Source organism: Lupinus angustifolius, chromosome LG13 (assembly GCF_001865875.1).
Source record: "Lupinus angustifolius cultivar Tanjil chromosome LG13, LupAngTanjil_v1.0, whole genome shotgun sequence".
Taxonomy (NCBI): domain Eukaryota; kingdom Viridiplantae; phylum Streptophyta; class Magnoliopsida; order Fabales; family Fabaceae; genus Lupinus; species Lupinus angustifolius.
Genome location: NC_032021.1, coordinates 41,260 through 68,192, shown reverse-complemented (window position 1 = coordinate 68,192; position 26,933 = coordinate 41,260). Strand labels below are relative to the sequence as shown.

At 34.7% G+C, this 26,933-nt stretch overlaps 6 protein-coding genes and 1 long non-coding RNA gene across 10 annotated transcripts; 3 read left to right on the top strand and 4 right to left on the bottom strand.

The window, feature by feature from the left end:
- Positions 18 to 9,981, bottom strand: LOC109363660 (phosphoinositide phosphatase SAC1). 2 transcript variants are annotated; one of them, XM_019609918.1, is made up of 14 exons: positions 9,250 to 9,981; positions 9,065 to 9,141; positions 7,133 to 7,165; positions 5,532 to 5,719; positions 5,326 to 5,423; positions 4,689 to 4,822; positions 4,467 to 4,598; positions 3,181 to 3,565; positions 2,931 to 3,052; positions 2,399 to 2,509; positions 1,957 to 2,169; positions 1,173 to 1,352; positions 871 to 982; positions 18 to 468 (listed from the first exon to the last, which is right to left on the bottom strand). In XM_019609918.1, exons 1-14 carry the CDS (start codon positions 9,949 to 9,951, stop codon positions 217 to 219), a joined length of 2,739 nt encoding a protein of 912 aa, XP_019465463.1. In that variant the 5' UTR covers positions 9,952 to 9,981; the 3' UTR covers positions 18 to 216. The 2 variants fall into 2 exon arrangements, with proteins under 2 accessions (XP_019465463.1, XP_019465464.1); XM_019609919.1 differs by lacking the exon at positions 7,133 to 7,165.
- LOC109324988 lies at positions 1,361 to 22,918 on the top strand. The gene is made up of 3 exons (XR_002105056.1): positions 1,361 to 1,966; positions 9,401 to 9,405; positions 22,907 to 22,918. It is a non-coding gene; the product is annotated as an uncharacterized LOC109324988 (long non-coding RNA).
- On the top strand, positions 10,155 to 11,183 carry LOC109324987. The gene is made up of 5 exons (XM_019557125.1): positions 10,155 to 10,328; positions 10,410 to 10,469; positions 10,637 to 10,683; positions 10,782 to 10,914; positions 10,976 to 11,183. Exons 1-4 carry the CDS (start codon positions 10,170 to 10,172, stop codon positions 10,867 to 10,869), a joined length of 354 nt encoding a protein of 117 aa, XP_019412670.1. The 5' UTR covers positions 10,155 to 10,169; the 3' UTR covers positions 10,870 to 10,914; positions 10,976 to 11,183.
- On the bottom strand, positions 11,573 to 14,191 carry LOC109324985 (reticulocyte binding protein 2 homolog b-like). Of its 2 annotated transcripts, XM_019557121.1 has the most exons (3): positions 14,092 to 14,191; positions 12,854 to 13,245; positions 11,573 to 11,877 (listed from the first exon to the last, which is right to left on the bottom strand). In XM_019557121.1, the coding sequence occupies exons 2-3, from the start codon at positions 13,241 to 13,243 to the stop codon at positions 11,713 to 11,715; spliced, it is 555 nt and encodes a 184-aa protein (XP_019412666.1). In that variant the 5' UTR covers positions 13,244 to 13,245; positions 14,092 to 14,191; the 3' UTR covers positions 11,573 to 11,712. The 2 variants fall into 2 exon arrangements, with proteins under 2 accessions (XP_019412666.1, XP_019412665.1); XM_019557120.1 differs by lacking the exon at positions 14,092 to 14,191 and having other exon boundaries at positions 12,854 to 13,301.
- On the top strand, positions 15,091 to 16,123 carry LOC109363667 (NAD(P)H-quinone oxidoreductase subunit T, chloroplastic). Its single transcript, XM_019609934.1, has 2 exons — positions 15,091 to 15,472; positions 15,599 to 16,123. The coding sequence occupies exons 1-2, from the start codon at positions 15,138 to 15,140 to the stop codon at positions 16,020 to 16,022; spliced, it is 759 nt and encodes a 252-aa protein (XP_019465479.1). The 5' UTR covers positions 15,091 to 15,137; the 3' UTR covers positions 16,023 to 16,123.
- LOC109363663 (ran-binding protein 9) lies at positions 16,325 to 21,333 on the bottom strand. The gene is made up of 8 exons (XM_019609928.1): positions 20,554 to 21,333; positions 20,426 to 20,471; positions 20,269 to 20,345; positions 18,530 to 18,692; positions 17,996 to 18,064; positions 17,387 to 17,446; positions 17,191 to 17,277; positions 16,325 to 16,941 (listed from the first exon to the last, which is right to left on the bottom strand). The coding sequence occupies exons 1-8, from the start codon at positions 21,189 to 21,191 to the stop codon at positions 16,666 to 16,668; spliced, it is 1,416 nt and encodes a 471-aa protein (XP_019465473.1). The 5' UTR covers positions 21,192 to 21,333; the 3' UTR covers positions 16,325 to 16,665.
- Positions 21,918 to 26,405, bottom strand: LOC109363661 (peptidyl-prolyl cis-trans isomerase FKBP43-like). Of its 2 annotated transcripts, none has more exons than XM_019609920.1 (10): positions 26,298 to 26,405; positions 25,768 to 26,214; positions 25,330 to 25,675; positions 25,006 to 25,227; positions 23,649 to 24,008; positions 22,564 to 22,828; positions 22,373 to 22,460; positions 22,254 to 22,295; positions 22,084 to 22,132; positions 21,918 to 22,009 (listed from the first exon to the last, which is right to left on the bottom strand). In XM_019609920.1, the coding sequence occupies exons 1-10, from the start codon at positions 26,308 to 26,310 to the stop codon at positions 21,928 to 21,930; spliced, it is 1,914 nt and encodes a 637-aa protein (XP_019465465.1). In that variant the 5' UTR covers positions 26,311 to 26,405; the 3' UTR covers positions 21,918 to 21,927. The 2 variants fall into 2 exon arrangements, with proteins under 2 accessions (XP_019465465.1, XP_019465466.1); XM_019609921.1 differs by having other exon boundaries at positions 25,006 to 25,224.

Sequence of the window (26,933 nt, the reverse complement as noted above, 5' to 3'; positions counted from 1 at the left end):
CTATCAACCAAAGGGAATGAACTTTACTTCAATCCTATTTTTATATTATATATAACTAATTGAATACTGTATGGATATTAGTTCATTTGTTCTCACACCCGAACAGGAAAATGAGCCTGTGAAGAAAACAATGTATTGGACGATTATGCCCACGTGAAAGGTGAAAAAAACTGCTGGTATCAAGTGTGTTCCAAAATACATGCCAAAAAAACAGACTTATGATACCCTTGGTACTTTTTCTTCTCCAATTAACCATCTGGTCAACCAACTTGGATCATCAGCAAAGAATTTACAAGATTTGGGAATGATCCCAAGGTCAGCACCAACTTGGTCATACTCTTTTATAGCTGCTTCCATTTCTGCTGCAATGACACTGTCATTCACAAATTCAAATGAACTCATGCTTAAAGCATCTGCATAGTGTTGTTCCCTCTCCGTGTCACTTTGGAAAAGTTCCAAGGCAGGTCCCTGCATGTAACAAGAGTGAGTGATGCGGGTAAAAACTGCAATTTGATAAGTATATGCATATACATATACATAAAGATGCAATAACGCAACACATCCAGCATCTTCTTCTATCGGTTTTGTTTGTTGTTTGTTTCTCCATGGGACCACTTCATGTGTCAGCCTCTCTTATCTGCCCAAATAGGCAGGGCCTATACAATAATTTCAACCTAACGGGTTGATCCGGAACACAATAGCTAATGACTTGCTAAAGCATATATTTAACATGAAAGTAGACACTTAATTTACCCCCAAACCACCATGACCTAAACCCAATTTTGAGTTTTTTTCCCCCAAAAACAGCATAGGAATAGTAATTATTCATGTGAAAGTGATAGCATATGGTTGAAAGGTATTAGCACATACCTCGCATAACTCAGCATAATGCTTATATATCTCACTGCTTTCATTTTGATCGCCAAGGAGAGTACCTCCATACCAACCATTGGCCTCATTTGCTGAGGTTATTGTAAGGTACCTTGAATATTAAGAGCATCAACTATAAGCTACAAAAACTATAGGCATCAAATAACTAAGTGGTGCGCTAAACTGCAGGTGTTACCTAGTAGTAAAAATAACTAGATGCGGCACCAAATATCATAGAACAAAATGGAAAGGACATAGAATATTAGCAAATTGTGTGGATAATGCAATTCTTAGATACACACCTTTGGAAAATATCCTCTTCATTCATATCATTGTCAGATGAAAGCCAATTCAAGTTGCAAAAGCCATTAGCTTGAGACCCTTCAACATCACTTTCACGGGAAGCAACTTTTGCAGCAGAGGTTCCTTCTTCATACTTTCTCTGACCAAAAAGCCAATTTGGGCTTTTAAGCTGTATCTCACTTGATAAGATCAACAGACAGTGACTCAAAAATGTTAATAGAAGTTACCAGGAGAACAGAACGTTTTTTGCATTTGCACATCAGTCTGAAACACTGCCACTATTTGGGTGGAAGGGTGGATGACATTACAACTAATTTTGTGCAAGGAATTTAAGTTGGTCATGAAATGAAGGGCTTACAGAGAGACATTCTCTTCTACTGATCATGGTACTGGTTTTAACAAACTAATGATGTTGCTCATAATTTTAAAAGTTAAAGGACAATAGGAAAACAACAAAAGAAAATGATAGTGCACATTCAGATTACTAAGCAGTAAGAGTAAATTAAGCTTAAGGAACAGAGGTAAAAACACATGCGGACCAATTCAATTTTTTAATGAATAATAACAGAAATAGAACACAACTAAATGATGCAAGTATTAAGAAGCATGAATCATGAGATAATATCAATACTGTTGTCATCAATCAACAAAAGCATAGCTATAGGAACCTGGTGTTAAATGACGGCAGAAAAAGTGCACATTTACATGTGCACAGGCAAAAGACAATACGAGAAAAAGATGGGATTCTATAATAAAGAGAGTAAAAGTGAGAAGTAAAATTACGCTGCATCAGGTGCGACACCACTGTTTACAGAACCACCACCTGGTCTTTGATCAGGTTCACTGTAAAGTCTTACATTCTTAATTGTACTGCAGGTTTTTTCAATTAACTTATCAAACGAAGTCAATTTTATGCGTGAGAAGTCCTCTCTGCAAGCTGGTACAGGAGTGAAGGCCATTCCAGCTCTTGTAGAAGGCTTAGGATTTGATTCAGAACTGCCAAATTCAGAAAGAAATTGAAGATTGAAAAGGCAAATTAATAATGAATAATAGTATGTAACCATAACATATACACAATGGAAATCTTTTCTGATAGGACACAACTGCAAAAGTGGAAGGAAAATACAGGAAAAGTAAGAGAAAAATGCTTCCCAAGAGGAGTAAACTCCAAGCCCAAAGCCAAAGGATTTTACTACCCAGTCATAAAGTAACAAGGAAGACTCACCACTTCTCTGGGATTAGATCATCCCCGGTCCCAGATACATGGAGATAATAATCTGAATCCAGCTCCCAGAGGGCAGGTTTTCCGTCCTGTGGTTGGAAATAACCTAAAAATCTGGCAATAGAACAATGCAATTAATAGTGAAGACAAAGACTAAAGACAGGATTGACCAATAGACATGTTGGGAAGTTAGTCCCACATTGTCTGCCTCATTCTCCTAATAATAGGCATGGGCCAAACGATACCCTTCCGTCATGGGTCAAAGATAACTCTTCGCCTAATTTGACAGGCTTCTGTGAAGGGGGCATGTTGGGAAGTAAGTCCTACGTCACCTGCCTCATGCTCCTAACCATAGGCACGATTTAAATATTTGATGGGTTACTGCTCTCATTATCAATTGGTTTTGAGATGAAACCTTAATATCAAATTATTTAAACAACATAAAACTAAAACTATCAAATTAAAGAAGAGTTATGAATACCACCTAGAAAAAGGAAAGGAAAATTATTGATAAAATAGGAGGAAGGAGTAATACAAGTTTATTGCATCTTGTTTTTCTCCATCAGTGTAAGCATTGCTGTAGTATCGTTTTATGGATTTTAGAAATTCTCTTGATTGTGTTGTTGCTTTCCACTTTCCCTGCCTTTCTGGGAACACCTGTCGTTCACCAAAAAAACATATATCAAAAGAGCAGGCAGAAGAGGACAAAAATAAGCAAATTAAACAATCTCCAACAGATTACGAGAATTTCTAGAATCACAAAATTTGTATTCATAGTTTCGTACAGTATTGTGAGCTGCAGAACCACCATACTGCTGGGCAAGAGCATCACCCATACTTTGATACATGTCCATTAGAGCTGCAGCAATGCTACTATCAGGATCCACTTTTGGCACATCCGTCAAACCCATTGCATGGAGCTGGCGTCCTAAAGCCTGAAGACCATAAGCATACTGGGCGACATTTGTACGGTCCAAACAATCAATGCAGTTGGTACGGAGAACTCCACTCTGAAAACGTGGTGCATCACTACTAAAATTATCTTTGTTGTTCTGATGACTCATCTCAGTCTCTCTGTCTCGATTAACTACAGAATTTAGACTTTCATTACTGCTTCCAATCCTTGCAAGATCTCCAGAGCTAGCTCTCAGATCTCTAAGCGAAGTATCCCTATAAAAATACACAATGAGTTGAACGTAATAGAACTTCCTTTTATTAACAAACATCTTATTTGCTCTTTAACAACTACAAGATAAAACTGCAATAATATTCAGTCAAAAAAGAATCCCTGGAATTCACAACAGTAACACCAGGCAAAAATAACGTGTTATCCTACCAGGTGTGGTCGGCTACTAGGTTACATGACTAATTGATGTCATTGGGCCTATAAAAAATAGTAAAACCATTTAGAGTTAGGTCCTTTTTAATGTTTTACCCTAAGGTTTTCTTAGGTCTTTTAAGCCAATGAACTTCCATTTGATATACTTATATCACTATAGCCTTTATGAGTGTTGTTACCACCACCATTGCCAAGAAACATTACCATCACCAAGATAAAAAATTAATTTAATCATTTCTACATTTAACTTTAACATAATTGTACAATATAATAGAAGTATTTTTTTACATCTAGATAATACATCCAAGCAAACAAATATTTGGAAGTAAATCCAGCATTACGATTTATTTCATAAATCTTTTTGCAACGCAAACATAGAATTAAAATTTCCTACTCTAACTTTGTAGCCCAAATGAAACCTAAGTTTAAAAGCACTAAAAGGAGAGTTCACATGGATGTTTGACTTCTCATAAGGAAAGTTGCAGAGGGAAAAAAAGGTAAATACTAATCACTAAAGGTAATATAAAAAAAAACCCTTAGCTCTATATATCCCTCACAGACCCCTGCATATTTCAGAACTTGCTTTTTCAACATATAAGAGGTCATGGTTAGATTAATACTAATCACTAAAAATAGATAATATCTCATAGTTATAGTTAAAATTCAACTTCTATGAAAAAACAAGTACAAGACTCTGGATGTTGGGTGACAATTTTCATTGATGGGTCATACCTTCCTGTGCTTGTTCGGTTGCTCTTGTCGGCCCTCTTTATGATGTTGGGTTTGCCACTGTAATAAAAACCCGTTAAATCAAGTGCTTCACTTGCCACAGCTCCCAAAACTGCCAAAACATTGGCAGACTTGCTTTGATAAACAACAGACGAGAATAAGGAATAGTCAGATAAAATAGAGACTGATATATTGGGCAGATGGATAAAGTTTTAACACAATCACCTCTTAGCAAACTTGTGAAAGTCCCAATGAATAAATCTAAGATGGTTTTCTACAGGTAGAATTTGGTTTAGATAGCCAACAGCATTTGCGAATTCACGCCTCAGCATCATTTCTCGAGGCCGTTTCTCAACAGTCTGCATTTTATGATTTAAATGAGCTACAACAAAATGTAAATTTCTTTTATACATTTAGCTGTACAACAGCAACCAAGTCTTGACCCCACTATACAAAGAAAAAATTACAAAGGGTTGTGGAGGACAGAGAATTCTCCTTAAGTTAAGCGTAAAACACAACAATAACCAGACCTTAGTCCCACTAGGTAGGGTTGGCCACATGGATCGAATTGTACCATAATGCTCTATCATAAATTATGTCCATTGACAAAGCATTGATCTCTAAACCATTCCAAATCGTTTAGCCTAAGGGTTTTTCTTGGCCTCCATTTGCCTCTAGAAATTGGACCAATCTCCATTTGATCTACTCTACTTAATGAGGCTTCTAACGGTCTCCTCTATACATGCCCAAAACCCCTTTCCAAGAAAATAAAGAATCAACTAACATGATTGATATTTGCTCACTTTTACTCATTTTTTCTACTATTATTGGAGCAAGGTCACAAACTCTGTTAAAGAACTACCTTAATCAAATTAAGCACAATAATTGGATTGCCATATCTCTTAGCAAGGTCTTCAAAATGCAATTTTGTTGCCTGGTATGTGGGATCATACCTCTGCACTGAAGTCAAAACAGGACAGACAGAACATCAAGAAAGAGCTATATATATAATAACAGCATAAAATTCAACATGACCAGAGTAAATATTCATCTAAGCTATCTCCTTACAGATTATGTCGGGCTTAGGGCTAAATCTTGATGCTTCTTGTGACCAGAAAAGTGGAATTGAGCCACGCATTTGCACAACTGAACTCATTTTTCCCTTGCAGGAGCCAGCTTCATCAACAAGGACAATCTGCTCTGTCTCAACATCATTAGCAACCCTCCCCCGGTCATTCACTCCCCTTTTCAAGTAACTGTAGGAACAATTCATAACAAAGAAAATCAATCCACCTATTACTATTTTTGCCAGATAGCCAAAAATGTAAAACCAAATTTCTTCGCACAACACAGATAATTCATGAAGTCAAAGAATACTGCTCATTTCATTATCATTATATATCCTAATTCAAGTATTCATCCAACACAAACTGCTAAATATGAAGAAAACAAGCATCTAAGAGAACAAAAGTTCCACCATCAGTGTACAATTGACTAATCTAAGTTTTTTCTCTAATGTAGATGATAGGTCACAAAGGCAACACTTTGGTTCAGAAACTGCTGCAAAAAATTATATCTAGTACCCTACAGAAACTAATACTAAAGAAGAATTAAAATAAGTTAAATATAATAACATAGCAACTTATTTGATATAGAATGAACTCAATGAAGTCTCCCCTGCCATAATAGTAATAACCTCTGAGAAAAAGAATCCAGAGCCACAAAATTCACTACACCAGAGATTCTTTGCAAAGCAAAGCACACTGACAAATATGGTATTAACCATTACATTATATGACACAGAAATTCAAAGCCTATAACTAGTCAAATATACAAAAATCACACGACCATTATCATAACGACATTGCCTGAATAGTCACAGACCACATTTCTCCTTACAACAAAGGTTCAGAAAAATAGGCAAGAGAACCATAGATACACAACAAAAGGCTCCAAGTTTATCAAACTTATTTTAGAATTAGTGCAAGAGGGGGAGGTCATAGGTTCAAACTCATCGCGTAGGAAGTCCAAATCCACACCTTTTCACAAATGCAAACCATTAAAAAAATCGGGCCACTGGGAAAAATTATAAAACTAATGGTCTAAACCTAGGTTTATGGAAGGAGGATGATGATGAGTACATAATAATGAAGTTTTTTCCTGATCAACTTCCACATTACACGCACCTTGCAAATAGAACATTGAGATAAAGAAATGAACATATTTCTCTTTCAAGCCAATACGACAGAACTTAAACATAAACAAAGAGTAACGTGCATGTTGTTTTAAAACAGATAATTGTGATCGAGGTAATGGAAAAGGAACGTGAGACCAATAGAAAGAGAAGAGGAAACAGCTCCGTATAATACTTCTCATCAGGGGAGAATGAATAGGAGAAAAATAAAACATACTTAAGATCAGAGGCAAGTTGTTTTGGGAAAATTCGGAATGTGGGACATATAGGGAACAAGTGCAAGTTAACAAAAGAGGGAGAAGAGAAAGAAGTGAGTCATGGAAATAAAATAAGAATATTTCTCTCAGGAAGAACGAGAGAAAAGAAACCATTATGTTTCACATATTAATGACGATCAAAGCAAATCTTCCCAAGCTCTCCAATAAAGGAGATCCTTATAGAGGTATCCATTGCAAAGAGTGAATAAGAGGCTAACCTGGTTTGTTGCTCCTCCTCGTTCAGTCCTTCCCTGGACAAATCACAACAAATAATTGCCTATGGGGGTAAAACATTACATAAACTGTTTATGTTATCTAAAAAGTTTACTTCGGAAGACACATGAATTTAATTCATCACCTACTAAAATGATAAAAGAGGAAAAGATTTATTCAAATTGTTGTTGAAGTAGCACACAAGTGCAACAAATTCGAGGATGTGAATGCTCAGACATCAAGGCACAAGGCTAAATCCCATAAGAAGTATCTAGGCATATATTGACTTCACGTGATGAGATTTAGTTGAAGAAAGTCCCTAGGTCAACATAGTTTTAGAAACTACCAAATCCTCATAGAATTGACCCACATAAAAGGAATTCCCAGCTCTAAAAAATGATAAAATAAATTATTGTAATCAATGGAGAACCAAATCTGTCAAGTAGGTACATTTTTTACTCAGCCTAAATTGTTTAGTAATCATGCACCATAACTCCATGATTCCCTTAACCAACCTTATTTTACAGCTGCTGTTCCTTAACTCGATTCTCCTTCAACTACACAAAGGGGTCCAGTTTCCAGTTTTGTCACTGAAAATTATAAATTCTTGATTCTAATTCATTTCGGTGATTTGTTTTTAATAAAAGGGCATAATCACCAGAGTACTCAAACTCTTATGGCAAATACTTCTCTAACTTTATCATCGGTTAGCAGTTAGAAATTGTTTCCTTACAACTCATTTTGGTTTTGGAATGAGGCATTTGAAACGATCAATGATTTTTTCGGGATAGTGAACTTATACACAGTGAACTAGCAACAGGGTCCTAGTGGCAGTGGAAAGAACAGATAAAATCTTGCATCCTCATATTCGCGACCAACTACCAAGAAATGCAGATTGAAATATATAGTACTTTCTCGTTAATTAGTGGCTTTATATATTTGAAACTACAGCAACCAAACCAAGCAGTGCCACCTGTCCTAAAACAGGCTGATCTGCATTTAAACCAAACAGATGAGCACAAGCATTTTGTTACAAGTAAATGTACATTCTTACAAGTTTGAAATCTAATAGCATCTTAAATTAAGGTCTCATTTGTTAAAAGAATTTTGAATACAGCTAAGGATTCCGAATTCACAATTTCCAGACAATCCCTGTCACATTTGGCCTCAGATGACCACATAAAGTTGTCAGAGGTGTTTACTATGATTTTTGTTAGGGTAGTTAAATTTTCTCAGATTTATCTAATCTTTCTGCAAACAGGTGAGACTGCGTACATCTACCCTCCCCAAACGTGCACTAGGGGTCGCCCTTTTTTAGGTTTATCTAAGCTCAGTCTTAAATAGAGCTTAATGGGATCTTATGGTGATTGTGATCCATGTAGATAACTCCACCTAGTGGAATAAGGCTTGATTGTTGTTGAAATTGAATTCAATGCCTCATGTAAACAAGGGGAGTTCTAAACAATGTTATCCCAGTCATGTCATCTGGAGGATCAACAAGCACATGATAGGATTACAGTATATATTGCATCGTGTTCTATCAACTTACATACCATATGTAGGAATGTAGGATAGACTAAGACTTATGAGGAAACCATTTACCCTTCCTTATACCACAAAACACACAAAAACAGTTTATATAGCTTGACACGGTCTCCGATGGAACTATAGCTATCATCCACAATTGTTCATTTGTTTACTAGTTACAATAACTCCACAGAAAATTGCTGCAGTAATAAGATGAAATGATCGGAATATTTTCAGTTTACCAAATACTACTAGTTCCATAACCACCAATCAGAGGGGGGAGCAATATCAAGTTGTTACATATGTATATATAGAAGAAATTTAAATCTGAAAACTTGGAGGATTTCATGACATATGACTGAATTGTATAAAAAAATGGAACATGAGAAATATTGAAAAGAAGAAGATACCGTGTCCCAGCAAAGTGTCTAGATCGTCTAGAAATCAAAGAAACGCTGAAGTCCCTCCCAAAGATTGATAGACGATTCTGCGAATTTTAACATGGTAATTTGGTTATCCATGCATATGTATTTGTATAGAATAAGTTGGATATTATATTATATGATAAGGAAGGGGCGTAGTATCTAGTACGTACCTGCCTAAAATGGCCATGAACTAAAGCTATAGTCCAAATGGTGTTTTTGCATCTTGATCGAATAGGTTGTGTCAAGTAAGCATTCCAAACAAAGATATTATCATAAGGCATGCCTTGTTGTTGTTGTTGTTGTTGTTGTTGTCCGAAGGAGACATTGTTTTGCAAACTTTGCATGACAGGGTAAGTATAACTAAAGAAAAAGTCCTTAGTCAAATCAAGGCTAGATAAGAGTTTTTTGTAACGAAGTTCAGTTTTAGAGTGAGCTAAATCGGATTGAATAGAAAGATGAGGAATAGTAATGAATTGAGTATCGTTGATGGAATAGATAGGATGACCACAAATGGAACCAATTTGTGTTCTCTTAGTAACAAGAATGAGATAATAGGATTCAAGAAACTTGATGCAACCAGCGATTCCGAAAACATTAGCGACAAAAGTGAGACCACCAGTGGCTTTGTTACCTTGAGAGATGCGTTGTAGAAGATTGTTTATCTCTTGTGGTGAATACAGGACTGGATCTTCGCTTATGTTCAGATCTGACGGTTCTGATCGATCTATTTTCAGGAGACGGTAAAACCTTTTCTTTCGATCGCACCCTATCAGGTATAATCTCGCTCTCGTTTCGTACAGCCTGAACTTCTCAGGATGCACTTCATCATCGGAACATGATGATGATGATGATGACGACGACGTCATATTCATAATCCAAAACAATTCAAAAGAGGTTCCACTTCCACGCTTTTTATTTCTATTATTTCTATTATATATAAAAATAAAGAAAAATGTAAAAATATCATAAAACTATTTGTATCAACCACACACCTCATCCATCCACATCCACTACTGTTATTGTTACTTATTAATATGAAGCTTTGAATTGTTAGTTGTCACATATCTCAATTCTCAAGTGAGCAGGAAAAATGTCACCTATCTCAATTTGCTTAGCGCCTCCTCCTCCTCCTCCTCTTTCACTAGTTTCTCATTCCTTGTCCCGGACTAATCAATCAATAATTATAACATCGAAACAAAGGCATAGCACCATCACAGCTTTTGCTTCAAACTCTGCTTCACTTAACTCGGTATGTTTGAATTTATGTCCACTTATTTGTATCATTCATATAATTAGCCACCGAATGAGTTTGTGATGAGAACTGCTACAGATACTCAAAGGTTGTAAAACTTGCCGAGGAAAAGGAGCCACCGAATGCCCTGGATGTAAGGTTAGTACTAATAACTCTATTATGTTAATCAAACAGAGACTCATTCCACTCTTGCATAATAAAAGGATATTTTCTATGTCAAAGTTTTATGATGGACTACAAATAAAACAATAAATTATAAACAATTTTGGTCATATATCACTATTTAATTCCATATCACATAACAGGGAACGGGAAGGAATAAAAAGAATGGAAATATATTTGAAAGATGGAAGTAAGTTTTTTGTTCTCCCTCACATGTGTGTATATATATAAATTGTAACTATGTAGGTTTTTTTTGTTGGTCACTTAAAATTATGTATTGGTGTTTAGATGTTTTGAGTGCCAAGGATTTGGGCTAAAGGGTTGCCCCAGTTGCGGAAATGGAGGGTTAACGCCGGAACAAAGAGGAGAAAGATAAATAGAACCTTTCAAACTATGTAATTTTCTCTCATATATATATATATTCACCTTCACTTCATAATATCATTATTAACAATCCATTGTGGTTAAAGGATGTTGGTGTCTGATGAAGAGTCATCCTTAGGGATGGCAATATCCATTCTCATACATGTAATCTGTTGTATAAGGCATATTATATATATATATATATATATATATATATCTAAGGCTCTAGGTGATTGTCTTTAAGAGGTGCTGGATTTTCTTCACTTCGAGTAGTAAGATAAGTACAGGTATCAATAGACACAAGTACCAGTATACAAATTGTGTGCATTTTGAAGAACCCATTTCTAAAACTTAAGGCAACCCATTTGTGACCCATGTCCATACCCAAGTGGATTTTACCCGATGGGTCTTGGTTTTTTTAATTCACACGAGTGGTCTGATTCTTTCTTCAGCAATTGAAAATAATATTGAGTAAACGAATATTATTAAACTGAGTAGAGAAAACAAACTAAAATAATTGTCTGAAATGACACAAACTAAACAAATAACCAAAGTTTATAATTAGAGAAGGGTTTCTGCATCAAATCCAATAGCCACTAGCTTGAAATCTTTCAACCAAGTCACTTCAAGGAAATCATTATGGTTTGCACTTCAACATGCAATTTAGTAAAACCTTGCTCCCAATTTAATAAAACTAACAACATAATACTTATTTTCATACATTATTATGCAACATCTTTAGATCGAAGCTCTGAGTGAAAAATACTAGTTTAATGAGTCTGCTTTGAACATAGGACTAGATTCTACTAACAAAGTAGTGTAGGCCCCAATCAATGCAAAAAAAAGTGCAATAGACTCAATGTTGCGCTGCAGCCGCATCCAATATTTTCTTCTCCAGATCACCTTCATCAATCCATATCGAACTTTGTTTACGCAATAACTCTTTCTTCTCTGTCTTCTTCTCACCATGTTTTTTGGTTTGCATCCTCCAGTGTTCAAGTTTCTCTGCTCTTTCTTTTAACTGGCTCATTCATAAAAATGACAATAAGCTCAATTTAGATTAAATGCAAGCAAATTAACTGGAAAACATGAAACAAGCACGATGAGCAACAAGTTCATCAAAATTTCTCTCAAGCACAATAAAACAAGAAATTAGTGGCAATTGCATAAGTAACTGGCTTGGATGGTGGATGAGCAATACAAATTTATAATGCATCATTCGACAGATAATTGCAGTACAAAGGTTCAAGTAACATTAACTGTCTTGCCTAAGAAATTATATATTAGAAATGCTGCTTAGGTAACAAACATTGGTAAACAATCAACTGTAAGGTATAGATAGAAAACCTAGCTGCTTGATTTAAGATTAATGGACCAGCATTTTAAAGTTCGACTTTTTGTCCTGCATGGTAACACTGAAAATTTAGCTTAACTACAACAAGCACAGATCTATAAGTAGTCTTATACCAGAGAAAAATTATAGACAAGTTGTTTTCATACAGTAGGAGATAATAGATGTATTTGGTCATTTGGTGGTTAGCTAAAAGATCATGATACAAACAGACCATTATCTTGCATCAAGAACAAACTTTGAATTTTAAACCATCTTAATTTAAATGAGCTTTAAATCCTAATACGAAGAAATGCATTCCTCAAAAGATTCAACAAGAGATTCTGTGAACAAGACATTCAAAAAATAGGTCCGGCATGTCTTTTTGTCATTCCTCAATAGAGTTAAAACTGTGTAACAAAAAACTTTCAATTTAAGGACAGTTAAATCTTTCAAGGACTAAACTGACAACAAAAAACTTTCACGAACCTATTGATACCATAATCATTGGATTAGTAAATCAAGGTTTTACTCATGACTATGTCAGAATTTTTAAAGATAATTAATAATTAAAATAATATTTCGTGGGTATGACCATGGGGTTGCTTTGACAAATAAATAATTAATAGGTGTTGAGAGCATAAAGAAATTAAAATAAAAGACTTACAAGGGTTTCACGAAACTGTTGCTGTGCAATCTGACGCTCTTGTGCTCTAACTTTAGCAGCCTCAGCTTTAAGTTTATGACGCTCTTCATTCGCAACCCTAAGTGCTTCTCTTCGAGCCTCATCCTTGCGCTGCTTCTCGAGTGCCATAAGCTCCACTTCCCGAACGTATTCCTTGCGAACCTCTTTCATCTGTTTCGCATATTCCCTTCTCAAAAGTGCTAGCTTCGCTTCCGCTTCCTTTGGGTCCTTTGGAGCCTGCCAGCTCCCAAGGAATGAGTTGGATTCGAGGTATTTGTGATTTTCACGATGGTTGTTGTGGTGTGAGGACTTGGTAGAAGTTGCGAATGACCGCATGGATGAACGGAATAAGGCAGGACGGATCATCGCCATTTCTGCCACAAGAAAGTGAAGGAGTTGAATCCCCTATTTACTTATTCACAATGTGTGAAGAAAAGAAGAACGAAATAGATGATTGCACAGATTGTAAGATATTATCATAGAACAGGTATGATACCGTGTTGGCTACTCTTTGAACATATGAAACAAATTAACCTTTCTCACATTTATCCCTATCATAAAAAATTTCAAGGCATAGACCCAGTTTATACAATTTCATCAATTAATAGTTGATAGATACAAAATTTATACAAACTAGACAGAAAATGCATACTACTATATAAATATAATTTCTGCAGAAAATGTTCAATCAGTAAAAACATGCTCAATTATTAATCAGGTATCCCCAAAAGCATATTAACCTTAGAGTACTGTTTATATAAATATATGCATACAGTGCAGTAATTTCAGATATTTAATTATCTAAAACTATATTTAATAGCTTTTTGAAGTACTTTTATAAAAATATATGCATATTAACCTTAGAGTACTTGGTTGTTGGTGTCATTGTCGGTATAGAAGCTCGAATCATTGTATAAAATCGGAGGGTAGAGCTTAGAATAGAAAAACGGAAGTCCCGGCAAGGGTGAAAAGTAATACTTAATGAATGTAGAAAATTCAGATAAAAAACAGCAGAGACCTAAGTATGTAATCACCATACACAGGCATTTCATCAAACAGTTTATCTACATCAATTTCAAAATGAGACAATCAAACAGAGCCTTAGTAAAGTGGGATTCAATTTCAAAATGAAAGCAACATAATTAAACAGAAAAGTTGTGAACATAATATTAATTATTTATAAATTTGCAGTGAAGTGAAGAAAAGGGTTTACAGTTTACCTTTGAGCTCCACGAAGAAAGTAATGAAAATGAATGAAGTTGATGGATTTCCGTTTCCTTGTAAACTTGAGTCCACTCATTTGGGCTTTGAGACCCAAACCAAATCTATTTTTCATATAAAGAGAATAGATGGGATGATTTAGGGGCCCCAACTCAAATAACCTACTTACAATCTTAAAACCAAAAGCAAATATACTATAGTACATAAATGTGTGTTGGATTCTTTTTCTTGTATTCAAGGATCTTCAACAATAATTAATTCTTAGTTTGGTCAATATATGGTTTTTTAGTCTTCTTTAACTGAATTAATTTTCATTTGATCAATTCCTCTTATTACATTTTTTTAATGTTTTCTTTCAAACATTTCAAAACACTTAAAATGTGATTATATATTTTTCACGAGAAAAATCATCTAAACTTTCTAACTAATGCATTCATTTCTGATCCTAGAATAATTATGATTTTATATTTTCGATTTAACTGTTTAAACCAGTTAAACCTAATACAAGATCTCTTCCGATTTGATGTTCAGTTCAGATTTCGCAATATTGCTTAAAGTATTTGAACAACATTAAACATTGAGGTGTTCCCCGATACAATGTTGCAGCCTTAAAATTAATGCTTCATAGCTTCATAATACTATCCCATCATTTAAAATACAACTTTATTTATTTTTATATACATATACACATTTTTAATAAAAGTTTTTTTATATCATTCATTATTCATATATATTATATTTATTGATAATTAATATTTCAATAGTTGGTTTCTTGGTACACACTTCTCAATCAAATCTATGCATTTAGGTGGACTTATTTTGTTTTCTTAGTCACACATCTCGAAAGTAATTATTTCCTTGTCCACGATGAGGTATATCTTTGGTGGTACAAAAAAACATGGAATATAAATCCCCCCAACACAAATATGAGACAAAAATGTCAAGTTTGAAGAGGGTGAGTCAGTGTATATGAACCACACAAGTTTATGGCTATGGCATATTGGCATGTATGTAGCATATTCTCCTACATCACTTCCCAAATCCCATGGCTTCCGCAGTTACTCCCAAGATTCTATTATACAATCCTATCTTACGAAATGGGTCACCAAGGTTAAAGTTGTTGTTACTGAGACCAAGAAACTTAACCACTAGTTGTATAAATCTCAAGGTATATGCCTCCCAGTCACAGGACCCTCCTAGTCCTAGCAGTGGCAGAGCACCCCCTGTACCTGGAGTGGACACAAGAATCCATTGGGACAATGAAGATGAAGGTTGGATTGGAGGAGCTACCAAACAGCCAAAGGAGAAGAAGAACCCCAACAACCTGTTGGGTCATAACTTTACTGATTTGCTCTCCACTTCTTCTGATTCTCATTATCAGTTAAGTCAAGTCTTCTTAACTTTTTTTATGGGGAAGTGAAGATTGAATTATTTCTTAACTTTTCACAAGTTACATAATATGATATATGGATATGACTTATAAGTGTTATCTATCTGCACGCACAGGTTCTTAGGAATATCAGCAGATGCAGATTTGGAAGAAATAAAAGGTGCTTACAGAAGATTATCAAAGGAGTACCATCCAGACACAACATCCCTCCCTCTTAAAACTGCCTCTGAGAAATTCATGAAATTAAGAGAGGCTTACAATGTTCTTAGCAATGAAGAAAGTAGAAGGTTTTATGATTGGACCCTTGGTCAAGAAGCTGCAAGCCATGAAGCAGAGAAGATGAAGATGAGATTAGAGGATCCTTATCAGCAGGATGTTGAGAATTGGGAATCAGTCCCAGATATGGTTGATCGCCTTGGTGGAAAGAATTTGAAGCTTAGTGATCAAGCTGTTTCTGCCCTCACCATTGATATTTTTATCATTATTTTTTCCATATGTTGCATCATTTACGTAATCTTCTTTAAAGAACCATATTACTAGATAGATATTCAACCAATGGAACATCTGTATCTTCAAAATTGTATGTATGTATGTATACGTAATACAGTATAATTAACTATAAGATTTAAGTTGGGGTTTCTCCATTGCCATCTTTGTAACGAAACGATGATATCATTGTACATTTCCGAAAAGGGTCATGTAATCACATCAAAACAACACTAGCTTCTGCCCAATCTTTTGTTCTGAACAGTCCAGATTCAACACATACAGTTCGGGTAACTACCATTGCCAAAAGATACTATTGAATCACAAATTCTCAATGAGAAGAAAAGTCAAACTTAGGAATGGCTTAGAGCATAAGTCATTGACAGTACAATAACATACACATACATTTGCACATGCATTCAAACATGTTCGTCTATCTTAAGGAGTAGAATTTTAACATGAAATCATTGCTTAGTTCATTTTTTTCATTTCCATTGTTTTTATGACGATAAAGCGCAGTTACAAGCTTAGAGAAACCCCTCTCCCAAAGAAATGAACAAGTACTTACTTGCACATCAAGTATGAACAATAGATGGGAGTCTCTACAGTAAAAATCAATTTGATCACTAGACATTGTTATAAAACCCAGGGGGCAATATGAACAGCAGAGTAAGAAGATGAACAGACATATCAAGTACTAGGCTCTTTTACCAGCGCAAAGCACTCGCTGGAGTTCGAAAACTTCTCCCTGATCTCCATTCAAAGATCGTCTCTCTAAACAACATGCAGTGAGCTGTCTAAGTAACCTCTCAAGATAGGAGTGCAAACAATTTTTTGATTCTTTCATGTTTGGATTTGTGGACAAGATCATGGCATTTACTGTGTCAGCCACAACTTCACGCTGTGAGTCTTTTAAAAGATAACCTACTGAGGATTCCAATGGTCGTTCATATGCCAGCAAAGCAACACAGTCCTATACAATAAAGAAGCCAAAAGCAAATTTAAATATCAGTACAACACATATAGTACATTAGTACATACATAAAACTATGATTTCTCTCTATTGCAGACTAATCTCAGACAGTTTGAAAAACTTGTAAGATGGGATTACTTATGTTAATCATATGCAATATAAGACTGGCATGATTATATGCTTCAAGCAAGGCCCTTCAAAAATTAATAGTAGCATCAATTATTTTCATATTGATAAAGGGTAATTCACCTTGACTAAATCCTGAAAGACAGGCAACCCAAAAAAATTTGACAATTCTGTTCTTCCATATCTCACAGCCTCCTCCAGTGCTCCAACCTAAATATCATGTACAAAATGAAAAAATATTAATCATAATTTTTTTTGAGAATGAGTGAAGTAGGATAAGCTTCCAGTAGTTAAAAAACTAAATACTGAAGGAATATACCCGAACTAATTCAATAAATTTTTGAGAATGAAGTAGAAAGCACGTAGCTGATGTGTTGTCCTGCAGTATCCCAAACAGATTATCATTATTCATGAAGTGAACGTAACGGAAGACAAGTTCAACAGGGAAGAAATCTCAAACGAAGAATTTCATGCATAATTTGGTTGGACATTTAGGTCCATTGAAAGAGGGGAATTAGGGCTGTGATCTGAGTACCAAAGTATTTTAACATAAAAACAAGGCCAGACTTGGCCATCTAGAGCCTCCTTAACAGAGGTGGCCTTATTTTTTAAAAGAAACAAGGAATTCTAAACCAAATAAGTCACCAAAAGAGGAAAACAATACAAAGATCTATGTATGAAAATGGCACAATTAACAAATTAAGTGCAGCACAGCAATATAAGCTATAATCAGTACCAATATTCATTTTATTAGTAATCAGTTCAAAATAAAATTGATTACATATAGATTAAGGATCATATATACACTATATCATAATTCATTGTATTTTAATCAGTAGAATTTTGTAGTTAGCTAACCAGGGGCACAAATAGGATATATACAACAGTGTAGACAACCATTAGTCCATTATAATCTGAGATAGCCCACCTCAACAATCTGGGGATACCATTCACGCAATTTACCAAATGCAGTATCAATCTCCCCATCCCTGATTAGCTTCATTGAAGAGAAAAGATGTAAGCCAAATTAAGTTCGTAAATCAGCAGTTATAAGCAATCAGGATATCATACTAGAAATACCAAAACAATGGACAACAAAACTATATTGTTTATCAATAAAATAAAAAGGACTTAAAAAACATGAACACTACAACAACAACAACAACTAAGCCCTAATCTCACTATAACAATTAAAATGATTTTGACTTGAGTGAATAATAGAATGGAACATTATTCTATCGAATTATAATATCTATTATAAAATTTAAGGACATTATTCCATTGAAAACATAAACAGGAAAAGGAACAACACAAACTGAAAAAAGGTCATACTTATCACAAATTCAATGGAATATCTTTTCAAATTAGCAAGCATGACTGCATTACAGATGCATGCCTTGGGAAGATTTTTCCTATTTCAATTATACATACTGAAACAAAATTTACACAAACAATAATGTACCTGCCGAAGAGTCTTTCTATGATTTAGTGCATATGTTATTTCCTGCTCATCATTTCCATTTTCTTGAGCTATACATATAGGAGGAACGGTACTTCTACTTGCCACATCAAATGAATCCAATGTATCTTCATAGCCATAGTGTAGCAGGTAGGAACGAACAATTCTGATTATAAAAAAGGATATCAAAATTCTGAAATATTAAAGGTTATTTATATTAGGAAAATGTTAAGGGCTGAGGATAAGAAGCTTAAAAAGTAGTTCTGTTTCTCGAAAAGCCATATTCAATACTTTGGAAAGTTATGGGCTTAGTTTTTCAATGTACATATGCTTTTGTTAACTTATCCTCAACCATAAGGTCTGAGGTTAACATAACCATTATTATGATTATTACTTCCTTAATAAAATTAGTTCCCCAAAAGACATGGATGTCACACAGTAAACAACAACAACCAAGCCTTAATCCCACTGGATGGGGTCAACTACATGATCGAACGACGCCATAATACTCTATTATAAATCATGTTCCTGAACAAAGCAATGATATATAAATCTTTCCTAATCATTTCGCCTATGATTTTTCTTGACCTTAAACATGGCTATGGGTGTTTGGTGTTATACATAGCTGGTCCTTAGCCTGGATAAAAGGTGAAGGTTGTGTTAGGCAATCGACAGCTAACATAGAACTTTGACGAACGTCTATGATAGGATGTCACACAGTCAAGGTGAAAATTCATCCAACCTTGATAATAGGCAATAACACAAAGAGCTTCAGTATGCGGCACAAGAGAAGTCTTCCTTAGCCTTAGAATAAGACTTCCTAGAAAATTAATTACTAGACCATGGGCTTTTCTGACTGTGTTGAATTTCTGATAGGCCTGTGTTGATCTTAATAGTAGTTGGGGCAGGTTAAATTGTAAATTAATTATATTATATGTGGATCCTCTATTCTTGCAGTTATGTAGTCAGTTAAAGTTCTCCCAATACATGATCCAATCTCTCATTATTAGACGGAGTGCTCAATCTACGACATGCTGCTACCTCACTTCATTGTCTTTTCTTCTCCTTTCTCTGGTTAATACATTACTCTTTGCAACTAATGAATGAAGATCAACCCCATCCTTTGACCAATATAAAATCCATGAAACCTATGATGTACCCCTCATTTTGCTGCTATAATCATAACCATGTCAAATTGGCTATTATAATAAAAATCCCGAAGTCAATTTTGATATTCTAGCAGATAACTTTTTTACATCCAACCGCACCATTTCCTTGTATATCTCAATCTTTCCAATTATAAGTCACCTTACAAGAACCTTGAGAAATTTTACTTAAATTTCAAAGCGTCAAAATAAAAGTAACAAAAAACGTAATCCAGATGCTACTAAAAGATACGTTAAATAATAGCACCATGTGCTCTACGTCAGGGTGGTAAGTACCGTGAATGTACATGAATCATTAGATCTATCATCGAATCATGAAACATATTGTACCATGAATCGTAATATTCATGATCAATAATTAAACATTAAAATAATTCGTACCATAAGCCATAACAGTCATACCAATAAAAATACTACATGAAATAACACAAATTCAAGTCATAAGGGTGACATATCATAGTCCATAAATGACAATAGCAAAGTAACACAAATACACAAGTTTATTTAAAATGATAGAAATGGAAAACAGAGTTTAATTTTAAAAATAAGAATAATTTGAGGGTGAGTTCATCTCACCCGTAGCTAACATTTGGGGGAAGAGGTATTTCCTCTATTTTGACTTGCTGCTTCATTCTTTCCTGTGCTTCAAATTCCTAACAGAATAACAAGTAGAAGAGGTAATACGCATAGACAGGGAAGAAGAATAGATAGAAGAAGAAGAAGAGGTTGATACCTTTAGGTCAAAAGTAAAGGGTTTCTGGCCAAAGTTGACATGCACCCTGTTAGAGAATGAAAAGGGTAGATAAGATAGGTAAAGAAAGGAAGAAAAGAATGATGAGAAAGTAAAGAAAGGATACTGACTCCTCGTTAAGACTGTGAACAGCAATGGTTGGGAAAAGAGGAGGATTCATAGTGTTGTCTTTGTAAACAGAGCCAACAAGTTGAGCATTCTTAGTGAAAAAGAAAAGACGTTGAGCATAGTTAATACCAGCACCAACAATATCACCAGAAGTGTAGGTAGGACCAAAGGGTTCACCCTTGGCATGACCGCAATAAAGAAGACCATCGTCACCATGATAACCACAACTATTTGGCTCCCAACCAGGTTGTCTTCTCATTTTGAAGTTATTAGAAGTAAATCCAATAGAAATGTGACCTTTAGCACCAGCGTCTTTCACATATATCTCGAAATAGTAAATCATTGTGTTTGTTGGAGCAGGGTTGTTGGATTGTATAACTCCAACGTCATGGCCGTGTAGATTCACGTTTGTGTATTTCACTGAAAGCTTATCCCTAGATACCACCGCGAATCCACCTGAACTGTTTATTGTGTTCAGCTCCGTTGGAACAGATGAAGAAGAAGAAGAAGAATCAATATTATCATCATCATCATCATTTGAAAATGATGATTCAATTTGTTGTTGGAGGAAGTAGAGGGATAAATCTTCATTCTTCAGATCTTCAATCTTCTTGTTGCCGTTACTCTCACTCATCATCATCGCTATTCAATTTCCTCTCACACACGAACCCTAAACACCCACACCAATTCCAATTCCAATTCCAATTCTAATTCCAATCTCAACCCTTTTTATTTTTCAGGAATGGCTCTACCCTTCATAAACATTTTAACTTTTTCGATTCAAATTAGAATTTGGGCAACGCAAGTTTATTCATCTAACTTTTTTCTATACATCAAAATAATGATATCATTAATTAATATATGAATGATGAGGGATAGTATATTAATAGTTTTTATATATTCCTGAATTAACTTTATATCAAGTTGAACACTAGTAATTAGTTTTTTTTTTCTTTTCATTCTTGAATGAAATTATTAAAAAAAACTGTAGAGTTTAGCATTTAGTTTTTGTCGTTTAAAAAAAATGCAAGAATAGATATTTTGTTAGAGCAATTGTAATTCAATTTTATTATAGAAAAAGATATATTGTTAGAGCAATTGCAATTCAATTTTATTATAGAAAAAGATATTTTGTTCGGTGATGTAAAAAAGAAATAAAAACATGAGATGCCGTATCAGAATTGTAGATTTAAGTATAGTGTGGCAAGTTGTATTAGGCTTCATAGAATAAGCAGAGTATAAACCACTTTGAATAGAAAAGCATCAAAGAAACAAAACTTGGAATTGGTTTGGACATCACCCAACCCAATCTTGTACACAAAAAAGTCTAGATTTTTTTATCATACAGCCGATTCATTTATAATCTTTGCTGTGTGTCAATGAACTTTAACCAATTCCAACTCATAAACCAGCCATGAATTTGATGGTATTGTTGCACTCTGTCCTTCACTCTTAGACCTGAGACATCCACATCATACACAAGTTATTTGGATATATCCCAATATTCAAAATGATGTCATTTAATCACTTACATCATTGATGGTGGGATTACAAGTCTCCTTTTTTCTCCAACTCGCATGCCTGAGGAGGACCATGAATCATCACAATACATTATTATATGTAGAGAAGAATATAGTATAATTCAATAGCTGAATGAGGGTATAAACAGAATAAGGATAAGATAAAGTGTCAAAATGACTACCTTCAAGCCCAACATCCCAACCCTCGCAAACTTCTCCTTTACCTGCAAATGGTAAATACAAATAAGGACATAACAGACCCAAATCCAAGCAACTCAAGTTTCTGGTTAGACGGTGTTACCAAGACGAAATTTAAGAGGAGCCTGCCCAGCATTTGACTCAAACACTACTCCATTTTCCTTCAACATCCCAGTGTAATGGACGCTAATCTGAAAACAAGGACAACTAATTTTATTAAATCAAATCTGCAATTCTTTTTAACTCAAATTCACAAAGGTAGTCTCCAAATTATTTTAAATAATTTAAAACTACCCTTTTTCCTGATTCCGCAATTTTGCCATCTTTTATCCCCATTTCTAGCTCTTCAATAACTACTCCACTTGACAATGTTTTAACATTGGAAGGCTTTGCATCAGCCCTCTTGTTTCCATCCTCCTTCACCACGTCACTACTTTGTTCAAAAGATTTTGCATCTTCCTCGTCCCCCCGACTTTTACTCTTTTTCTTCTTTTTCTTAACTTTTCTATCCTCAGATTGATTTCCATCAGGAAGGTCATGAGCACCGATGTCCACAACACTGCACATGAAACATTGACTAAGATGTTTGCACAAAATACGTGACAGCATGTCTCAGGGCCATTCACTTTGCATCAAGTACTTAGAATAAGATAAGACAAAGGAAACAGTTCAAAAAGCTTCAGAATTTGCGAGCAGAACAAAAATAGCAAAAATTAAAATTCACATGTATAGGCAACCTGAATAGTAAAATGGCATAAAGAGAAAAGGTTTATCAGCAAAGCTCAGATAAATCAGAAATCTTTATATTGATCACTAACCAAGGAACTAAGGCAGTTGTCATTTACTACTCATGAAGAAGAATATGACTGAGAACATTTTGCCCTTTTCGCCAAAGATCATGTGGCATTCATGTACCCACCTCAAAGGAAACTTGTCTAAAACTACCTATAGGCACGATAGGTCGAATTACTGATGTGAGATGGATCCAAAAAGGGGTTTCTAGTTATAATTCAGAAACAATTCCTATATATATTTCACAGAAACATGAAATTAAAGTAGGTGATAAAGTGGCCAGGAGACATGGAAATAATGGTAACTGATACTACTACTAGCTAGACACTTCTCATCCTTGTTACTTTTTCCTTCTATTTATTTTCCTTCGGATTCTCTTCTATTTTATTTCCCTTCAGCAGTATAAAAAGAGTCATTTGTTAATTTGATATGCAAATTCTGTCAGTTGCCTCGAAAATGTTTGAACATGTTCAGTGTTCACAAGTTAGCCACTGAGTCTCTTCACTTGCTAAACATTAATTTTCCAACCGGTTTAATTTCAGCATTATCAAGAAACAAAACCATAAACAAAATCAAAGAGTACTTACTTTTCATTTGTTACTTTCTGATGTTGCCCTTTTCCTTCAGGAAATTTATGAATCACATTATCAAATTCTGCTGCATCTCTGCGGGATTTGTGCTTGTTCATAATATCTTCATGGTGTGCATTATCACCTTCAAGGTGTGAGTCTTCTTTTACATGCTCTTTCTTTTTCCTCTTTTTCCTCTTTTCAGGCGTTTCAGCTGGAGGTGATGCATCATTAACAATATTGCTATGATCAGCACCACTAACAATGGGAGCTATTCCCTCTTCCTTTGACCGTTCTTTCCTTTTTCTTTTTGGCTTCTCACCTTGTCCATGTATAACCTCAGAGGAAGCTACCATTTTATCGAAAGTTTCAGTTTCCCTACATCATATATATGGCAAGAAAGATCAAAAGCCAAACGATTAAACCTTTTCTAATTGCAAATAACATAACAAAATACACAAAGGCATTTTTTGCTCATCGTGTATTTGAAAGCAGGTAGAGAACCAGGAACAAAATCCCCTGCCAAAGTGGCAAAAAGGATAGTCAAGAAACATATTTGCTTGAAAGTTATGAGGATATATATAAGAAGTTTTTGGACCTGATACAAATAAGTTGAGACCTGTATTATTTGTATCAAACTTGCTAATTAAATGATCACTGGAATAATTATAAACACAAATAAGATGTGAAAGCATATATTCAAATAACTGTAACTACAATAGTTATAAACATAGCATATTGTTAAATAACTAATACATTTATACAACAATAACCAAAAAAAAAAATTCTCACTGGTGAGATAGGCTTAATGCACCAAATGACACCAGTGTTATGAAGTTTAATATATTTATAAACAAATAAAATTGATAAAATGCTACACGTATCATCTGAAATACACAGATACACTGTTGTTTCACTCAATACTCCACCAGTCCACCATATTCTCAGAGGTGAAATTTAGTACCACGCAGACAATCCAAATGATTTCCTTGCCAGAATTAATCTTTTAAATATGATAATATGTTTCTGGTTGTTTACACGATTATTTAATAAGAAATGCTTCTAAAAAACAATTCTGTTTGAAAAAAGGAGGTGTGAGAAATACAAATTTGTTATGAGAAGCAACCCGTCCATCCCTAAAGAATGCTAAAATACTTCTGCTATTATGATATTATCAATAACCTAAGATTATTTATTTTGAAATTTTATGGCCTTAACATGAATATGCATCTAAAGTAGTTTTCCAAATTAGTCTAACACCATATCTAAAGAAACTATGACAAACATTATTGAGCAAATTTATCTGTGTCTGTCTGGTTTTCTAACTATGCTCATCAGATTCAACCATATAAATGCAGAAGGCATAATCACTTACTTGTTATCAGCATGCTCCTGATATTGTTCTTTTCCTGCCAGAAGGTCATGGGTCATCTTGTCCATTTTTGGCTCTTCTTGCACATCATTATCTGGTTGGATAAAATGGCCATTACAAGAATTCTTGGTTTCTTTTGTCTTTCCCTTCTTCTTCTTCTTTTTTTCCTTTTTAATACTTCCAACATCGAGAACAGTGCAAGGATCTAATACTTCCACTTCCCTGCTTCAGTATAAACATAAGTTATGAATGGTGGCAATAATCATAAATAAAATTAATCTCAAAGACCTAAAGCTGAGAACAGTATATATGTGTGAATAGTGTCACCTATGTGTCTGACTATGTTGAATGACATTTTCAGTTTTCACGGCGGTTTCAATGATATTAGTGGCACCATCTTCAGCACTCTTGTGAGTGGCATCACCTGCTGCTCTGTCATCATCCATTTCCTGATGCAATACCTTTTCAGAGGCTTTATTTTTATACAGAGATGAAATTGGCAGGGAATCTTCATCATCAATAATTTCCTTTGTTTGATCATTGTGCAGAGTGTTCTTTTCTTCAGAACAATTATTATCATCATCGTCATCATCCGACTCTACTGATTGGTACTTCCTTAGCCTTCTGAGGCCAGTTTTCTTACGTTTTGGTTTGTTATCAATGGAAGTTTCCTCTGTAGTGATGAATTAGAAAGAAAATAAAGAGATATGAAAAGGAATGATTTTGTAATTGGAAAATAATGAGATGAGATATGAAGCAACGTGCCTTGACTGGAAAGGGGCGATGGTGGGAAAACCTGAGGGTGATCTTGATCATCGATAAAACTATCATCATAGTCATCATCATCAGCAGAGTTGTCAGACTCGGTGTTAGCAATGTCTTCACCAAATGATTCTTCTTCAGAATGGTGATTGGTGGGATTGGAAAATGATGAAGAGAGATAATAACCACAAATATGAATACTACGAGGACCAATAACAGAGAAGATAACTTGATCAGCTTCTTCTTCCAATTCCAAATTCAATTGGAGTGATTCAGTGTTACCAGGATATAGAGAACAAAGATAGATAGGGCTTCTGTTACCAATGTTACATTGGAGAATGCTTTTGGAAGTAGAAGAACCAAAACCCAAAGTGGCCATAGAGATATGAAGCCTACCTTTCAGATTATCATATTTATGAGTAAAAGGCTTTCCCGGTTTCACTTCCACTCCTGCACAAATAATCACAATATCAGATTATATCAATTCAATTCAATATATGATGTTGTTGTTCCTTTGGTTTTGGTTCACTTACCCCAGAAAGCCATGTATGAATGAATGAATGTATTGGAATTGTAATTGGAATAAGAAGAAGGCTTAAAACCCTAAACCCTTACACAATATATGTATATATATTTGTATTCACTCTCATCCCATGCCCTAATAACGTTGCCACGGCCCATGTATTCTTGAATAACATAAGGGCATTTTGGCCCAACCCGAACACGAAAAGTGCAATTGGAAGGAAGACCTTCTTAGTTCTTGGTGAGGGTTTCATTTGCCATATTTCTATGGTATTGTCACTTAAGACAAAATCTTAATTCTCCAATACATATTCCAAGTCACTCCTCACACCATAGGGATTGTCTTCACATTTGCACAAGAATCAATTTTGTGGACATCTTTAGTTTAGTCTATTATTGTGATATCCAGAACTTAAGCAAAGTGTATGATAATTGTCTAAGCTTTTAAATAAATAAGCCTTATGGCTTATGTATATACAATTAGTATATTATTTACATTTATTTATATTACTTTTTTTTAAGAATAAATGATGATTGAAAATGAATGGTGAATAATAGGATGATAATATATAATATTGTTAAAGAGTTTCATTTTTTCTCACATAGATTAATGTTAGAGTTAATTTATTCTTGTGATGTGGTGGTTA

What these genes read in the sequence shown, in the direction of transcription:
- LOC109363660 (XM_019609918.1), bottom strand. Translation starts at nt 9,951, where the DNA reads ATGAATATGACGTCGTCGTCATCATCATCATCATCATGTTCCGATGAT. An exon ending in AGACACTTTGCTGGGACACG is followed by an intron (nt 7,166 to 9,064) that starts GTATCTTCTTCT and finishes TGATTTGTCCAG; the next exon opens with GGAAGGACTGAACGAGGAGG. An exon ending in TTTCACAAGTTTGCTAAGAG is followed by an intron (nt 4,599 to 4,688) that starts GTGATTGTGTTA and finishes TGTTTATCAAAG; the next exon opens with CAAGTCTGCCAATGTTTTGG.
- LOC109324987 (XM_019557125.1), top strand. Translation starts at nt 10,170, where the DNA reads ATGTCACCTATCTCAATTTGCTTAGCGCCTCCTCCTCCTCCTCCTCTT. An exon ending in ACTCTGCTTCACTTAACTCG is followed by an intron (nt 10,329 to 10,409) that starts GTATGTTTGAAT and finishes GAACTGCTACAG; the next exon opens with ATACTCAAAGGTTGTAAAAC. An exon ending in AATATATTTGAAAGATGGAA is followed by an intron (nt 10,684 to 10,781) that starts GTAAGTTTTTTG and finishes ATTGGTGTTTAG; the next exon opens with ATGTTTTGAGTGCCAAGGAT.
- LOC109324985 (XM_019557121.1), bottom strand. Translation starts at nt 13,243, where the DNA reads ATGGCGATGATCCGTCCTGCCTTATTCCGTTCATCCATGCGGTCATTC. An exon ending in AACAGTTTCGTGAAACCCTT is followed by an intron (nt 11,878 to 12,853) that starts GTAAGTCTTTTA and finishes TGAATGAGCCAG; the next exon opens with TTAAAAGAAAGAGCAGAGAA.
- LOC109363667 (XM_019609934.1), top strand. Translation starts at nt 15,138, where the DNA reads ATGGCTTCCGCAGTTACTCCCAAGATTCTATTATACAATCCTATCTTA. An exon ending in TCTTCTGATTCTCATTATCA is followed by an intron (nt 15,473 to 15,598) that starts GTTAAGTCAAGT and finishes CTGCACGCACAG; the next exon opens with GTTCTTAGGAATATCAGCAG.
- LOC109363663 (XM_019609928.1), bottom strand. Translation starts at nt 21,191, where the DNA reads ATGATGATGAGTGAGAGTAACGGCAACAAGAAGATTGAAGATCTGAAG. An exon ending in CCCCCAAATGTTAGCTACGG is followed by an intron (nt 18,693 to 20,268) that starts GTGAGATGAACT and finishes TTTTATAATCAG; the next exon opens with AATTGTTCGTTCCTACCTGC. An exon ending in ATAGAAAGACTCTTCGGCAG is followed by an intron (nt 18,065 to 18,529) that starts GTACATTATTGT and finishes TCTTCAATGAAG; the next exon opens with CTAATCAGGGATGGGGAGAT.
- LOC109363661 (XM_019609920.1), bottom strand. An exon ending in CAGAAAGTAACAAATGAAAA is followed by an intron (nt 22,829 to 23,648) that starts GTAAGTACTCTT and finishes TTTCATGTGCAG; the next exon opens with TGTTGTGGACATCGGTGCTC. An exon ending in TTGGGATGTTGGGCTTGAAG is followed by an intron (nt 22,133 to 22,253) that starts GTAGTCATTTTG and finishes GGTCCTCCTCAG; the next exon opens with GCATGCGAGTTGGAGAAAAA.